This window comes from Leptonotus elevatus, chromosome 20, assembly GCF_054856555.1.
Source record: "Leptonotus elevatus isolate MCC_2025b chromosome 20, RoL_Lele_1.0, whole genome shotgun sequence".
NCBI classification, from domain to species: domain Eukaryota; kingdom Metazoa; phylum Chordata; class Actinopteri; order Syngnathiformes; family Syngnathidae; genus Leptonotus; species Leptonotus elevatus.
Genome location: NC_141258.1, coordinates 8,214,475 through 8,231,093, shown reverse-complemented (window position 1 = coordinate 8,231,093; position 16,619 = coordinate 8,214,475). Strand labels below are relative to the sequence as shown.

The 16,619-nt window shown below is 39.9% G+C and overlaps 1 protein-coding gene across 29 annotated transcripts in view; it reads left to right on the top strand.

Moving 5' to 3' along the window:
- Positions 1-16,425, top strand: part of LOC147156880 (ankyrin-3-like) — a 76,876-nt gene extending 60,451 nt beyond the window's left edge. For 21 of the 29 annotated variants that reach the window (XM_086064775.1, XM_086064771.1, XM_086064767.1 and 18 more), the window contains 10 exons: positions 2,655-2,729; positions 4,809-4,940; positions 5,030-5,173; positions 11,096-11,612; positions 12,729-12,825; positions 12,906-13,043; positions 13,327-13,410; positions 13,486-13,638; positions 14,188-14,257; positions 15,160-16,425. In XM_086064775.1, the coding sequence (XP_085920901.1) occupies positions 2,655-2,729; positions 4,809-4,940; positions 5,030-5,173; positions 11,096-11,612; positions 12,729-12,825; positions 12,906-13,043; positions 13,327-13,410; positions 13,486-13,638; positions 14,188-14,232 (1,385 nt within the window). In that variant the 3' untranslated portion in view covers positions 14,233-14,257; positions 15,160-16,425. The other 8 variants (XM_086064787.1, XM_086064773.1, XM_086064786.1 and 5 more) reach the window with 8 other exon arrangements.
- Positions 16,426-16,619: the final 194 nt, after the last annotated feature.

Here is a 16,619-nt window from a genome sequence, read left to right as displayed (position 1 = left end):
AAATACAAAATATGCAAGTTCAGGTTTTTTACTCCTTGGAGAGTTCATCTATTAAATTTAGAATTCCAGTAATCCAAGCCAAATGGAGACTCAGTTATGAAAGCACAAGTGATTAAGAATCATGTTTACACAGTTAATGATAATTACATTTAGATAACAAATCTCAAAAGTGTGCACTACAGGCAACAATAAAAGCAATACAAGCAACAATAAATAAAATGGAGTAAAAAAAAACAATGAACAAAACAGTCAATCGATAAAATCTGATAAAAAATCATCCAGGAAAAAAGATTTCCTTTTTTATTTATGTATTATTATTATTTTTTTTAAAGCTTCAACCGTCTGTGGAGTCAGTTTAGCCAAAAGCCACCCAAAAAGTAGAGCAGGTGACAATAAGCATGCACCTTACACTCTGGACCAAACCATTCCCAAGGAAGCTGAACCAAAGTTAGAGGTGACAGCACCTTTGAGGAGCGAGGGAGCCGCAGGTCCTTTTCAGAACCATCTAGATGAGCTTCTAGACGTTCCTGCCCTGCACGCACCGCACCGCTAGCTCCATCAGCACCAGCACCACCGGCACCACATCCACACCGTCTGCTAGTGCCGAGAGAGCTGACGTTGAGCAGCCAAGCGGAAGGAAGAGTAGGCCGACACTCGGAGGGGAGGAGCAGAAGGAGGAAGGGAGTGAGGTTGATCGACCAATCACAAGTCCCGTCACCGCAAACACGACTAGTTTGTAAACTCTTTGTAAACACCTTGTGTATCTTCTCTTATGCATGCAGTTGTCGTGGGTGCTCTGTGATGTCAAGTGTAGCTGTGACTTGTTTGTGTCATCCTTGTGTTGTGTGATGAAAGCCCCACTTGTGGTAATTTTGTGATATTTTTGATATTTAATGGAAAGTGCGGTCTGGAATTAGTGAAAGCTTTACATAGAGTGATGAGCCTTTTTTAAGTTGTCAAGTCTTGAGTGCTGTGCGTCCGTGCTCACCTTATATGCCTGTCACGTGAAAGGCCTCTTCGGTTCTAGCATTCTCAACCCCCCACAGTACCAGCAATCTTGAGCAATCACAACTAGCCTGACATACTAAAGAACAGAATGACTTAAGACTCAGCCCTGTGGCCTGCCACAAAGTATCATCATCGGCTAGCAGATTATTATCTGGTATCTTCTTGTCAACCATTTTGCAAGTCAACAGCGCATGCAATAGCAGTCGAATCATGACGTTTCACGGTTTCCAGTTTGTAAAACGCTCTGCCAAAGAGCATCTGGCACAGATGTGTCAATTCTTGGTCCAGTGTTTAGGCCTCTTAATAATTAGACAGGTGACTTGAGCAAAAGCCGTTGTGTGTCGTTGTGACCTGTCCTACCTTAGCACCTTCCTATCTATTTGCACACTTTTCTGGTTGAAACCAGTTGAGACCATCAGATCACACATTTTCACATGGGCTAGGCTGAGCCAACCACCAAGACAGTATAAGAGTAGAAATCATTTCGAGCAGATTACACAAAGTTCCCATCAGAACTTTACACCAAAAAGTAAAAACTCTGCCATGGTTTGGCTTTAGCCACAGGTGTTTCTACTCAATCGGCAGTTAAGCATGTGAACAAGCTCCCGGAGCCACTTGAGTAGAAGCACCTGTGGCTAAAGCCGAACTAGTGCAGGGTTTTTACATTCTGGACCTGGATTGGACACCTCTGGCCTGGCGTATACTGTATTAAAAAGTGTGTCTTTCTTAGTATGCCTAAGACGGGTAAAATCGTCCAGCGACTGCGAATGAAATCTGCCCTCCTCTGTGTTTTGGACAAAATTCTGTAAACTTGCGGGAAAAAGTGACATTGTAAATAATCAAGACCAAGCTATCCTAATTTGGATCAGTACCAGAAGTCTGGATCATTTGTGGTTGCCCTTGCTTGGCTCCTGGTGCTATAATTAGATGCCAGCGCTCGAGTCGCTCGAACTGAAGAAGCCTCTCTAAGGATTGGTCAAACATCTTTGAGGAGTGTATGACATTGCTTTTGTAAGCCGCACAGCTATAAAGCGCCAGGTTATAGATGAGCTTGTCCACCAGTGACCTCTCAATTTGTCAGACATTTTGCCACAGTGTGTCGTGTTGATTCCGGTCTGCTTGCCTCATCTCTGGTGTTGTTTTTACTCTTTTGGGTTCACTCCAAAAACAATTCATCGGCCCAACTAGTACAGACTGATGCTTTCTGATGTCAAGCGGCGGCCCTGAGTTGTTTTCTTCAGCCCGGGGAATGTTGCCAGGTGGTTTGTGACATGAAACTTAACGACTAACATTACTACCGATCTTAACTTACTTGCTTTTCTGGCTTCACGTATAAGTTGAATGCATTGCTTATGCGGTAAGCGTCATAATAAACAGCATAGGGTGTCCACTTTTAAACTGAGAGTGATTGAGGATAGCTTGGCCAGAAAAGTTGAGACAAGTGAGCACAAGTTAGTCTTTTTCTGTTTTCACTACCAACACTACAACTACTGACTTACATCACCTTATCTATCACGTATGTAAAAATAGACAGAGTCCATTTTCATTCATCGAGCGCTCTTGTGTGTCGTCTCATCTCTTTATTACCGTTGTTCATCCATCTGCAATTTCTAATCATTTTTTTATGTTGCACCGTCCGGTTTCAGGCCCTCAGAGTCCCTGCGAGAGGACGGACCTCCGCATGGCCATAGTCGCAGACCACCTGGGACTCAGCTGGACTGGTGAGTCCACCACACATGACCTTAGTTCTCTGAATACCGGTACAGTGGTGGTGGTGGTGGTGGTGTCTACTGCCATCCAGTGGAAGCTTTGTGTAGTTAAAAAAGTTCTGCAGTGGTGTGGTCACAGCAGTCAACATTTCACATGACAATCATTACCAGACATACACAATGGGCGGGCACAATTTTGTTAGGTTGTTTAATTGGGCAGATGAGCCAGGACATTAGCAGATGATGAAAAAAACATTTGTTAAAATAATAAATTATAATCATATTAATTTTATGCTAATTTATTTATTTTTAATTAAAATTTACAATTTTAATGATAGAATAATCAATTCTCATTTTATAATTATCATTTATGTAACTGTAATCTGCAGAACAAGTAAAATTAATTATAATAATAATAATAAGTGTTTTTAAATTGTTTATTTACATTTATTATACTAGTCTTTGTCTTTTTACGAGAAATAAATAAACTCTTTGGGTATTTTAAGAATTCTAATTAAACTATAAATTTGAAATAAACTAAATGTAATTATTTTTTGATAGATGTACATCCTATTTTTATTTGAAATAAATCAAATTAACTCATTCACTGCTATTGATGGCTATAAACGTCAAAGATCCATTTTAACTGGGCTAGCAGTGAATGAGTTAAATTAGGGAGAGATCAAATAAAATATGTTAACGATGCATATTAAATATGTTATTTATTTATGTAATTTAATTGCATTTTACTTATTTAAAAAATGTTACATTCATATATAAAATTGTTTATTTTACTAATATATACATTAACTAACTTTTTTTTTCTTTTATATGTATGTGTCCTTCTTATTATTATCTAATGCAACAAATATTACAGGACTCTTGAAAAGCTTGGTGGTCTGGGTTAAAGAACAAAGCGAGCCATACTTTCTTTCCCCAATCTTCTTTTAGCCTGTTTAATTTGAATGTGCATAAATGTAATCACAACACATCCATGTTGCACACGAGGCATTCAGGGCGTGGCTCTGCAGCCCAGCACAAACCAGACCACCTGCACTGCAGCATCAGCCCACGCCCCCTGTGTGCGCATGTGTGTGCGTGTGCGCTGTGACCAGGATATTGTAACGCGCCCGTCTGGCCAGCAAGCACTTCTGATCCTTTTTTTAATGTGCGCCAGCTAAAGGCAGCGCTGCAGTCAACAAGTGAACACAATGTTCTCTCCACCTTGAATTTACTGCTGGTCGTCATTTAAGCCCCCACCGAGCTGCTCTGCAGAGGAATGAGCACAGATCATCAAATTGCACAGCTGTCAGACACATTTGAGGTTTATGAATACTGTATGCTGTTGCAAAGGTGGGCAAACATTTTCACTTGCTATGAGAGCCAATGTCTGCCTTGAGGAATTTAATAATGCTCATCACCATCACAAATATCAATTTAACAGTTTGATTTAGGGCTGGGCTCTTAATTGATTCATTTTAGTTCATTTGTGAGGAGATTTTTTTTTAGCATGTACTGCTTTCGCTAACAAAATATCATCCTGACAAATCACCTTAATTATAATAGAAAATCATAAGGGGTCCTGGTTCTGTTCCTTCTGTGGGGACTAATGTCAAATTTCTCCATAAGAAAGAACCAAAATAATTTATTAACATAGTATAGTGGAACCATGAGAGGAGTCGTTTGTTAGAGCTGATTGTCAATTACATCAAAGTCCTTTTATTTGTGGCCTAGAAACACTCAATACAGCACAAAATTCATATTTTTTTACTTTTTTATAACATAAAAATGTCAAAAAGTACAGTACATTGTTAGAAATAATTAATAAAACATAAATAACATGTTCATACATTGCTTTTTAATGGGAATGTCGCCCCTACCAACATGGCCGCCACATTGAGACAAATTGTAGCCTGTTCTAGTCAACTGTAAGTCTGTTGATGAACCTACATCGCCGTCTACTGGCACTGTAGTGAATTGCAATCACCTCTTGAACTAACAGACTTTGAAAAGAATATTAAACTAAAAATATCAGACTAAATATTTGAGCACGGATGATGATGTTAACTGACATTGCTGCGTGTGTTGCAGAGCTGGCCCGGGAGCTGGAGTTTTCCGTGGAGGAGATCAACTCGATCCGAGTGGAGAACCCAAACTCTCTGACGGCGCAGAGCTTCATGCTGCTAAAGAAATGGGTGCACAGGGACGGTAAAAACGCCACAAGTAAGACAAGGGCACTGCCGACAAAACCGCTACGTCACCAAAAAAAAAACACTCATGTCACTTATGGTCCTCGTGTCTCCTCTCTCCAGCGGACACTTTAACGGCGGTGCTGACTAAGATCAATCGCTTGGATATTGTGACTTTGCTGGAAGGGCCCATATTTGACTACGGTAACATTTCAGGCACTCGCTGCTTTGCCGATGATAACGCAGTATTCCCGGATCAGTCCGATGGTAAATCGTAGTCCACCCTACTGTAGATCCTACACACTTTATACTCTCTTTATGGCCTGATTTACTAAGATTCCAAATAACGGGCGCTAAATTGCGTGTCACTTTAACAGAAAAGTTGGGGGAAGACCGTCATAAGAGGGTTTTTTGCGCTTTAGGTAACTCAAATGGGATTCATTATTATTTCATTATTGTTAGCGCGAATGTGTCAAGTGATGGAATTGGAAGTGTTAGTGTAAGACACAAACAAACATTATTGAGTTATAGAAAATAAATAGATCAGTGCGATCATTTTGGGCAAACTAGCAACCTCATGCCCATCCTGCGTAAAATTGTGTTTTAAAACTTGGTATAGAACACCTGGAAACTGCTGTGGGAGGGTCCAGTATCAATTGCCGCAATGTGCTAAAATGACCCAGACACATGGAAATTTAGCATTGAAAGGAGTTTTATCTGTGATACGGCATGACACCTTCTTGTGATTGGCTCTAAAATTGCATTGCTGTGAAAAGATGATTTTTTTTATTATTATTATTTTTTTGCCATCTCAAACATGTTTAGTTCTCAGCCTTTCCCTGTGCTATGCTGCATTTAAAAACGCGAAATCAGCCAGCACAATTCTTTTTAAGTTTGATACATTTCTGAACTAACAAACTATGCAGTAATTTAGCGCCGTCGCAATCCTGGTTGTGCCCGATTAGTAGATCATCTGTTTGCGTGCGCAATCACGTTTGCGCCCGTTTTTGCATGTGCAAACCTCTAGTAAATCAGGCCCTTAGTCTCTCGCCTTTCCCTCCTTCACCGCTCCTCACCCGCTCTCTCTCTGTCTCAGCCGGACACGCCCGAACCTCGCTAGCGCAGCCAATCACGCCGCCAGGTTCACGCCTAAGATGCTGCTCCAGTCAAATAAACAGCAAGGCCTTTAATATGCATGCCTACAAATGACACGGGGGAATTTAAAAAGTGTACGCCTACTTTTGGCCCAAGTGAACATAACATTTCTTTCATATTTAGTCACTGAGAGGGTTAAGGTTGTGGCTTTTAATAGAAGGTCTTAAAAAGTCTTAAATTTAGTTTCGTTTGGCATGCTCATACACTGAATTTAATTTAAAATTGTTACATATATTTTAATTGCACTATATTTCATAAATTTTTATTTAATTAAGTGGGCCAGTATAATTTTAATGTTCAAAAAATAACAATAATAATTTTAAGGGTAAATGTAATTTTAAAAATGTATGTAAAAATAGTTTCAATGTAAAATAATTGTAAACATTAATTTTATATTTCCTTAATATTAATAACATTTTATAATTTAAATTTTTTTCCCCTTGGATCTCTTGAATAGCGCTATATGAATCAAATAAATAACAATAAATTATTACTAAAAGCTGATGCATGTTTTTTATGTGTTTGCTTTGTTTCTAATATTGATGAGCATGCTTTGGGGTTGTATAAATCACACCTGTTTTGATTTATGTTTTTAATACAGTAAACCCTTGCCAATTTGTGATAAACCCTTCACATGCTCACTTCACACTTTTCTTTTGTAGTACAACAAATTTGCTGAATTTGCTTTTCTGTTGCACAATTATTTTTCTGTAAAATATGACTTATTTTCTAGGAAATACACTTTTTTTTCTTAAAATATGTCATTGCTGCTATGTGAAAACACTTATGTAAATTTTTGCCCTTTTTATGTTTTTGAGATGAAAAACGCAGATATCCCAAAAATGAATTTTTTTATTTTTTTTTAATCAAAAAAATTGACCTAAGTGTTTTTCACATAGCAGCGATGATATGACCTTTTCCCCAGGGGTCATTCCCTGTGAATATCAGGGTTTACTGTATTATTATTTACGAAAGACATCATTAGTTTGCTGGCACTTTCCCTCTACCTTTCTCTCTTCCCTCTGACCATAACATAATGCCGGCCGTCACTTCTCTGCCGCCGTCGCACCCTGCGGATGACACGTTTCAGACATTTCACGACTCAGCAACTATTTGGCCTAGGATCGGAACAGGTCACGTGACTTTTAAGATGGCTACCGTGGTCTGAAACGGGTCCCGCATGGAGCTCGACGGTCAGAGTTGCGGCAACGATGAGTTAAAAGCACGGACTAACTCCTCAGACTAACTCCGACGCCTTTTTCCGACGCGCGTGGAAAAGGCGTCGCCGTTTTTTCCTCACCCCCTTAGAGTGTGTGAAGACGTCATCTCCTCGCTTCCTCCCAGCTTCATCCTCAACCAAGGCCGGCTCGCGTCCTCCTCCTCCACCCCAGACTAACTCCTGCAGAGAAGCCCTGAGTCGGTGCCTTTTACACCTCCCCCCGCCCCCCTCCTCCGCCATCCCCCCGTTAGCCGTAAGATAAATTCCCATACAGCCTCACTGCACTCACAATTGTGCGTCCAATGCACTCAGTGCAGAATTATCTCAGAGTAGCCTCCAGTCTAATAGATGCCACATCACAGTTCAAGGTCATCGTTACCAAATTTAAAACAGCGATAGTTTTTATTTGTTCATTTAGACTGTATGAAAAAGTAATATATATATATATATATATATATATATATTTACATTTTGCATAAAATTGTGTTTTATTCATCAAATTTGCATTCAATCCAGGTAAAAATTATTACAATCTAAAAGGTACTATACTAATTTATTGTATTTTTTTAAATAAATATCTAACCAATATTTATTGAATCTGGGGTAAAATATGAATACAAAATAATGACCACAGCTCCTGTATTTGATATTTCGTCATGTTATACTATTATTTATAAGGTATGTTGTTTTGTTGTTGCTCAAATCATATATATATATATATATTACTATATGATTCTATTGAATCATATTTCAAAATGTTATATTGTGTTTAGAAAATATGTACAAAATGTATTGAATTGGGATTAACCTTTGTAAAAAATAATTACAAAAAAATAACTCTATATGATACATTGTTACTATTGACAGTAAAATAGATTTGATTTGAAACCGTGCAAATTAAGGCCTTCTTTGGTAAATAAATGTCTGGTACTCTGCAGTAAACAAATGACCTATTTAAGGTGATGTGGCACTTATCAGATGTGGGACATTTATCACTTAGGAGACAAATGTGAGTGCAGTTGCATTGAAGAGCGACCCGAAAATCTAAAATCTCCTTTGCTCCTCCTCAAACTTCTCGGAATGTGAGCGCCTGATTCAGCGATCACATGATCAAGGATTCATGCGTCACTTCCTGTTTGTTTACTGTCTTTTCATCAACATTTTAACATTTCTGTTTTTGTCCGTTTTTTTTTTGTCGTGTTTGTGTGCTGCTTTAAATCAGCCCCAAAACCTCTGAGATCTCCCACTCTCGCCCCGTGTCCCCAAACGCCTCATGCTGACGTCCCCGCGATTTCTTCTTCTTCTTTGCAAAATATCCCTCCCGCTGCCTCTTTCTTCTTCTCCTCCCCTCCTTCGCCTCCCTCCGTCTTTTGTTTCCCCTCGCCCCCCGCCTCCCCGCCCGTCTACCTCCTCCCCATCGCTCCGGTCCTGCCCCACTTGAGCGAACTCCCGTACTCCCCCCCGATGCCCTCCTCGCCGTCCAGTCCCCTCAGCAGCTCCTCCTCTCGTCCTCCTCCCGCCTTCTCCTTCCCCTCGCCTCCTCCACCTTTCTCCTCTTCCCCCTCCTACCCTTCACCTCCTTCCCCTTTCTCCTCCCTCTCTCCTCCTCTCCCCACTTCTTCCTCCTCCCCTCCATCCCCCCTCCCGCCCGGCGTCCCGCCTCACTTCAAGCGCGACCTTTCCGTCCCTGAGGTGTACATCTAGACCGTGTTTGCTCAATAACCGGATCCGCTAACCCATCTGGATGCTAATATCAGATAATCCCCTTTATCTTTCAAAACAACAAACACTTTCAGCTGACCAATGCGAGGCTACGAGGCGTCCCAGATCTGCTAGCTTACCCAGTCTGCTAACCTGCCTGGATGCTCATGGAGTCATCTTGCGCATATTTGACAATTATTTGTGTCTAAAAGACAAAAATTAATAATACTTTAACCAAAAGCATTGTTTCTCAAACTTTATTAAGACAAGTAAGTTTGTTTACAGTTGAAAAATGTAGTGGTAAAGCACCAAACAAAAATGTCACAAAACAGTGTACGCGTATATCTAGACCGGATTTGCTAACCCAATCCGCAACCTGTTTTATCTAATGCAAAACGAAAATAACCAACCACTTTCACGCCAAAATGTGACTTATTGAGGTGGCTTTAAAGCGACTGAATGTATTGTCAATTAGGTGCAAAATCATTGTACTGTCACTTTTAATTTCTGTGTCCATCTTGTGGCAAGCTGCTTTAAAAGTCACACACAAAAATTGTGGCCTACACAAGGATGCGAGTCTTTTTTTCCCCATTAAGCACCTTGACTTATTGGAGCTAACCAAAGAAAGGCTCCAATGTTTCCTATCGGGTCTTGTCGGGCGGTATTCAGAGATGGATTTTCAGTTTCAGATTGTAGCCTTTATCATGCTAGGTCTCTACCCCGTTAATGTTAGCATTAGCATTTTGACGAAAGTGTTTTAAGTTACCGCATTCGTCAAAGCAGTACTGTAAACAGTTCTCATCATGTGCACAAGCAAATAATTCAGTTACACTGTGAGACATGGAGTGGGTACATCAGCAGCAGGACAGGATTATGAAGTTTCATCCTGACACTCACTTTCTTTCATGACACGTCCAAGTGGGAATTTTCTGTCACACAGCTCTTGCGGGTTCTCGTATTTAGATAATTGGGGTCTGGAATGGCACTTTCAACACAAAGAGGGTTGGATGGTCAACTTCATGCGTTGGTTACAGCTTCCTGCTATCCACTTACAGCTCTCAGCCCAGGGGTGGGCAAAGTATGGTCCGGGGGCCACATAGGGCCCACTCCATTCTTTAATCGGGTCTATACATTTAACAAAGTTTTTGATTGTTTTTAAAATAATTGGCTAATTATCATGGAATTGAATCAAAATTTAAAATTATGAATTTTATTAAGTTTGTTTTATTGATAAGATGAACTATTTTACACATTTAATGATTTTTTATTCGATTTTATTTTAATTAAATAATAGATTGTTGACACAATATATTGTAAATGTTATGTGATTTATTTGTTATTTAAAATGAATATTTTTTATACACAATTATATATATATATTTATTTTTATTTGTTGTTTTCTTTCATAATAAAGGCTAATAATCATTCAGTTAGTTAATAATGTATAGTACATTTTTTTTTTAGCATATGAAATAATTGGTTAATGAATTATCCCACCCATTTATTAAGATGAATTTATTTCATTTAATAATTGGTTAATTGATTTATTGACATACTTTTTATTTTGCTAATTAACTGTTTGATTATAAGCGGTTCGGAAAATGATGGAAGGATAGATAAATTCCAATTAAAGTACATAAATAAATAATAAACAAATTTTAATATGAGATTTTTACTTACAATACCAACTTTTGTTTGTTTTTGTTTTTTACCACATTTACAATGTCTGGACTGTTTGTGTGATAAAGTTAATGCTAACTTCTGGGGGTAAAATTTATCAATGACCTCAAACTTCTGAACAGTAGTTTTTTTTTTCATTCCTCATCTGCGACTGACATGGCTCATTTATCTCTTAAAATAAAAAGTAAAAAACTTCTCTCTTCAAATTTGAATGTGATCCTTGAGCACCAAAGTCTGCCCACCCCTGCCAGCCAGTGTTGTAAGGGGGCTTGCAACGTGCTTTGTGTGGCTTTTCAACAAGCGCCGCCTCTTTTGTCCCGTCATTTCATCACCTCCATCACTTTTCATCCCTCTTTTCTTCCCGTCTTCCGACCCTCGCCGTGTCCTCCCCCTCCCTCCACGCTAACCCTGCTGTCCTCCTGCCGTCCACGCAGGATACCACCAAATAGACGCGGAGCTGCGAACCTCCCCTGACCTCCACTGCGCTCCCCCCATCCCGCTGCGCTCCGACGACTTTTTGCGCAATGGCGGCATAGTAGACACCCCTAGCAGGCCTAGCGAGCTCCCCCTGGTCCGAGAGCCACCTTTGGTGCGCGTGGAGGACACAAGCGAGTCGCCCGACAACGACAGAAGGGCGGTCCAGCGGCGAGCGATGTTCGAGGGTGCTTACGCTCCCTACGAGAGGCAGGGAGGGCGCCGCGAAGAGGAGGAGGAGGAAGAGGATGAGATGACTCAGGATAGGCTGCAGAGTCTCCTGGACGACATCAAGCTGGAGGAGGAAGGCCTGGAGGACGAGGAGATGACGGAGGAGAAGGTGCATGCCATCCTGGAGCAAGTGCGGCAGGCGGAAAAAGACTTGTGTTCACTTCCAGGCTGGAGAGGAGGTGATGCGGTGACGACCGCCGTAGATGAGGCCACGGCGGAGCTTGGCCCCAATGCCGGGGAGGGCAGGTACGGACGCTATATGCTAAGCTAATGCTACCTTATTCTTATGGGTTTGAATGTCTATCATCATTCCGTATCTTTCAATATCATTCGGAATCATTCTATATCTTTTAAGCGCTATATAAATCTGATGCATTATTATCATTCCACATCATTCCAAATATTTCAATTCAATACCATTCTGCCATTCAGTATCATTCCACATGATTACATATCTTTCAACGTCTTTACGTATCATTCCACAATTTTCATCAATACATATCACATTATTCACTAATATCATTCCACATCAATTCATAATATTTAGAATAATTTTTGCATCATTCCATGTCTTTCAATATGATTCCACAACATTCCATTTATTTTGTCATTTTATATCATTCAATAACATTCCACATTCATCCATATATTTCAATGTCATTCCATACGTACTTTGTACGTACACATATTTCATCAACACACTGCACATTTTTCACCAATACCAATTCCATATTAGTCCATATTACTGCATTTAATATCATTCCACTTCATTCCATATATGTCTTTCGATGTCATTCAATATCATTCAACATGAGTCCATATATTTCAAGGACTTTCCATTAGGTCTGGGCAATATGGCCAAAAAAGTCACATCTCTTTATTACAATTTTCATCGATTTTAATCTAATGAACCTGACAAACGTTCATTTAAAGGTGTCATTTATTCAAAAATAATTCCTGTGTAAAATGTTCAGGCAACAATCATGTATACTGATTCTAAATCAATTTTCACATCAACTTAACATTCATAGCTTGTGCTCAATTGCTACAATTAAGTCGTTGGTTATTGTAAACATGTCACAACATAAGAACAACAGCTTTTAATAGTCCAAAAGACCAAATTTGATTTCCCAATTTAGCAAATGTCCAACTATTTGATTTTCAAAATGACAAATTAATTTCATTTATTGCCCATTACTCTCCATATCACGCAATATTATTCCACATTTTTCATCAACATGTTGCACTTTTTTCCACCAATACCATTCAACATCATTCCATATCTTTCAATATCATCCTGTCGGGTTTTGATATGGTCTCTCTTCATACCACAGCACTGTACCTTACGTCTGTCTCTCTCAGTCCTGATAGTCTGGCCGACTCGTTGGAACAGGCAGCTCAGAGCAGCAAGAAAGAGGAAGACGAGCAAGGAGGCGAGCGTTCAGCTCGCAGGGTCCAGGTGAGAAAACGCACCCGCCGAGGATCTCCAAATGTTTTATGGTGGAGCGCCAGTGAACACCTGGAAAATGTTGCTCGTAGTGGGCGCAAAATGTCCAGTGTGAGCGTGTCTTTGATGATGATGAGGAGGAGGAGGAAGAGTTGGCGCAGGAAGAGTCCAGCTCCGAGGAGGAAACCACTGTGACCACCAGGGTGTTTCGCAGGCGGGTCATACTGAAGGTGTGTGACTTCTGCTGTGCAGTGTGTGCAGTTGCAGTGCGCTGACAACAACTGTCGGGGGGCGCTCTAAGCAGCTTGATTAGCTTAGCAACGGGACGCTAGCAGTTTGTTGCTCGTGTGTAATGAGATGGAGAATACGCTTGGGCCCTCAGATGCTTTTTCTTCCAACGTTTGTGGTCAAATTTGTGTGTTTGCCGTGTTTTCAGACCATTCCTACGACACTCATACATGTACACATGACCCTCTTTCTGACCCGTTCGTCCTTCCCACTCGGCTCCTCCAGGGAGAGGAGGCCCGCAACGTTCCCGGAGAGTCCGTGACGGAGGAGCAGTTCACTGACAGCGACGGCAATCTGGTCACCCGAAAAGTAACCTAACCGCCTCGTCTTTGTACGCACGGACGCCCCTGTCGTCACCACCCCCGTCCGTGTCTATTCACGCAGGTGATCAGAAAGGTGGTGCGGCGCGTGGTTGGCTCTGAGCAAAAGGATGAGGTCGGCGAGGAAGGGGGCGCTGTTGCCGCCGCCGCGCCGAGCGGCGGCGCAGGAGGGGGGAAGGGCAGGAGGCGGGCCAAACGCTCCCGGCAGGGCCACAAGGTTGCCGTAGTCGTCTTGACAGCGTGATGTCGCTTGTGTGTGCGCTTCTCGTGTATGTCAAAGTTCATACATGTACTGTAGCTGGTAATGCATTGTTTGTCTTGGCCAGCAGGTGGCGACAGATTGCAATAAGACAGTTGTGACCTCGTTCACGATTGTTTTTATTGTGTGGTTGTTGTGGGCGTGTGTGTATAATGTAGGGCCAAGTTGAAATTTCTAGAAGTTTGTTGTGCTTTTGATGCTAGTAGTGTGAACTCAACTAACATACAATTAGGGCCTGGCGATTCAATTAATTTGTACAGTCAGGGGTCTGTTTCTCTAACAGTAGTCATCGTCTCGGAGTCTCTGCAGTGCTGTATTGTGTTTCCTCTGTGAACTAAACCAACAAATAACACAATGTGAAAAATGTAGTACTAAAAAAATATTAGAAATGTCACATTGCTCCGTTTGCGGCGTTAGCTTCTATCTTTTTGTATTGTTTACGTCAAGCCTAACCATGACCTTAAGGCTAACTTTTCTTCTTTGTGTTTTGTTTGTGTGTCTGCCCAGTCGGGAAACGGGAACAACAAACAGGGAAGGAAAAGTCACTCGTAACGGCAGCATCTCCCATCGCACCCTGGTAGGTTGGCCATAAATAAATGACGAATATACAATAGCAGCTCTTCATAATTAAATTTGATTAAAAATAAATATACAACCAAAGATCTCTGAAAATAGTCACTTTTGAAATCTTTTTAACCAATAGTATATTTTAACATTATACAAACAATGTACAAGGCTAATAAAAATACTATAGTAATAAATATTTAAATTTGGCATAAATAAATAAAATATAAAATATATATAATATATATAATACAATAATAAAATTTAATATTTAAATATTTTATATATTTTATTGAGTAATTGGTTAATAACTAGTTAAATTTGTTATAAAAGATTTAATTAAAAATGCGTACTTTTTTTGTATTAAGACAAACCATTCATATATATACGTTTAACCATTTTTCATTACTTGATAAATGTGTTGGTTAATTGATTAGCTGTAAAAAATCTATAACAATTATCTTAATTTTTATTAAAATTAATTATCAAATAATTGTTTGATGAATACATTTGTCCGAAACAATTATAATGTGAATTATTTAAATAGAAAAACAATTTTACACTTACATTCTACATTTACAGAAAACTGGAAAAAATATATGTATATTTTATTATTGAAATAACCCATTTCACATGTACATTTAAATTTTGTATTTATTTGATATATGTTCATTCTAATTAAATTAATTAATCATTCATATTAAATTACCATATGCTAATTAATCATTTTAACAGAAATATATTTTTTAATTTTTTATTTTGTCCAACTGTTTTAAGAATCCATCAATCCATTGTCCGAACCGCGAATGTTTGTCAAAATGAGTCCACCATATTGGATTAAAAAACAAATCCCAGCATCCTTTGCAGGGCTTGTCACTTGTATTTATTTTTTTTTATCTTCTCCAACATTTGCAGGTCCGCTGCCTGTGACGTCACCACATACTCACCCACCACACTCCAGCTTGGAGGGAAAAGGGACAAATGGGCGGCGTATGGTCACGTACAACAACGACACCTTCTGTTTTTGTTTTTTTAGCCCGAGCAAGACGATACTTAAATTTGGCATGAGCGAGCATGTCGACACACCAGAAGAAACTGTCTCCGGACGATCGGGAGACAACAAACGTGACGCTCACAGATTCTCTTGTCTTCGATGTGACCGGACATCACACGAGGAGACCCACAGATAAGCGGGACACCTTATTTGGTCACGTTTCCTCCTGGAACCTGACCATGTGGTGATGAATTCTTTTTTTAAACGAGTGTACATATATCAATAGCGCCGGACGAAACAATCAGTCGCTTCACAACTCGTTTATGCACCGATTGGAGGCTCGGACCCGACGAAAAACAACAAGCGTGTGTGGGAAGGACATTTCTCTGCTGTGTGTGTTTGCGCGTGGACTGCATGTGACGCCACTTTTTATTTCAGCTTCAATTCTCTCTCCTTGCATAATCCAAAGCACTGGAACACACTTGGAGAGGCGGCGACAACTAGCACATACTTTGTCTTTGCAATAATAAGAATAATGATGATAATAATAATGCAAAGCTACATTATTGTGCTTCAAGTGAAAATGCATCAGGCTTTTCGAACGGGACTGTTTTGATTATTTGGATTATCCACCCATCCATTTTCTATAGCGCTTGTTCACATTTGGGTAACTTGAGCTGAGTTCACCCTGGACCGCCAACCAATCGCAGGGCACATTTAGACAAGTACTCGCACTCACATTCACACCGGTGGACAATTTTAAACCTTCAATAGAGCTAACACGCATGTTATTTTGGGGAATGTGGGAGGAAAGACATGCAAACTGCACGGAATGGAACCGCGAACCTCAGAACTGTGAGGCAGACGTGCTTACCACTAGCTCACTGTGCTGCCCTATATGAATTATTTTTTATTTAATTAACACGAAACAGATAATCACATTTTTACCTGCATATTCCAAATGTATGTCTTTATACTGGTACTTTAACACTGTTTACAAAAAAAATAATCATACTTTATGTTCCTGCGTGAAGCTTTTATTTTTCATTTTTATTGCATATGAAAAAGCGTCTAACCTTCCCTGATGATTGATAAATCAACATGTATGACACCACCAACATAGCCTACACTGGATGATCCGAGACGTTATTTAAGCAGAACAAAAATAAATTGTGTTCAAATGGAAACCTCTGTTGTTTTTCTGCTCATTTTACTTCAGTGGACACATCTGTAGGGGCACCAAAACATGACATAAACAGCAGTTTAACCCTCTCCCGTCCTATTTACGAGTTGTTGTGTCCTTCCTCATTAATGTTGTCAAATACTATTGTTATACTTTTCCTGCCTTGCTATGATATCTATATAGATTCTATCTTACCAA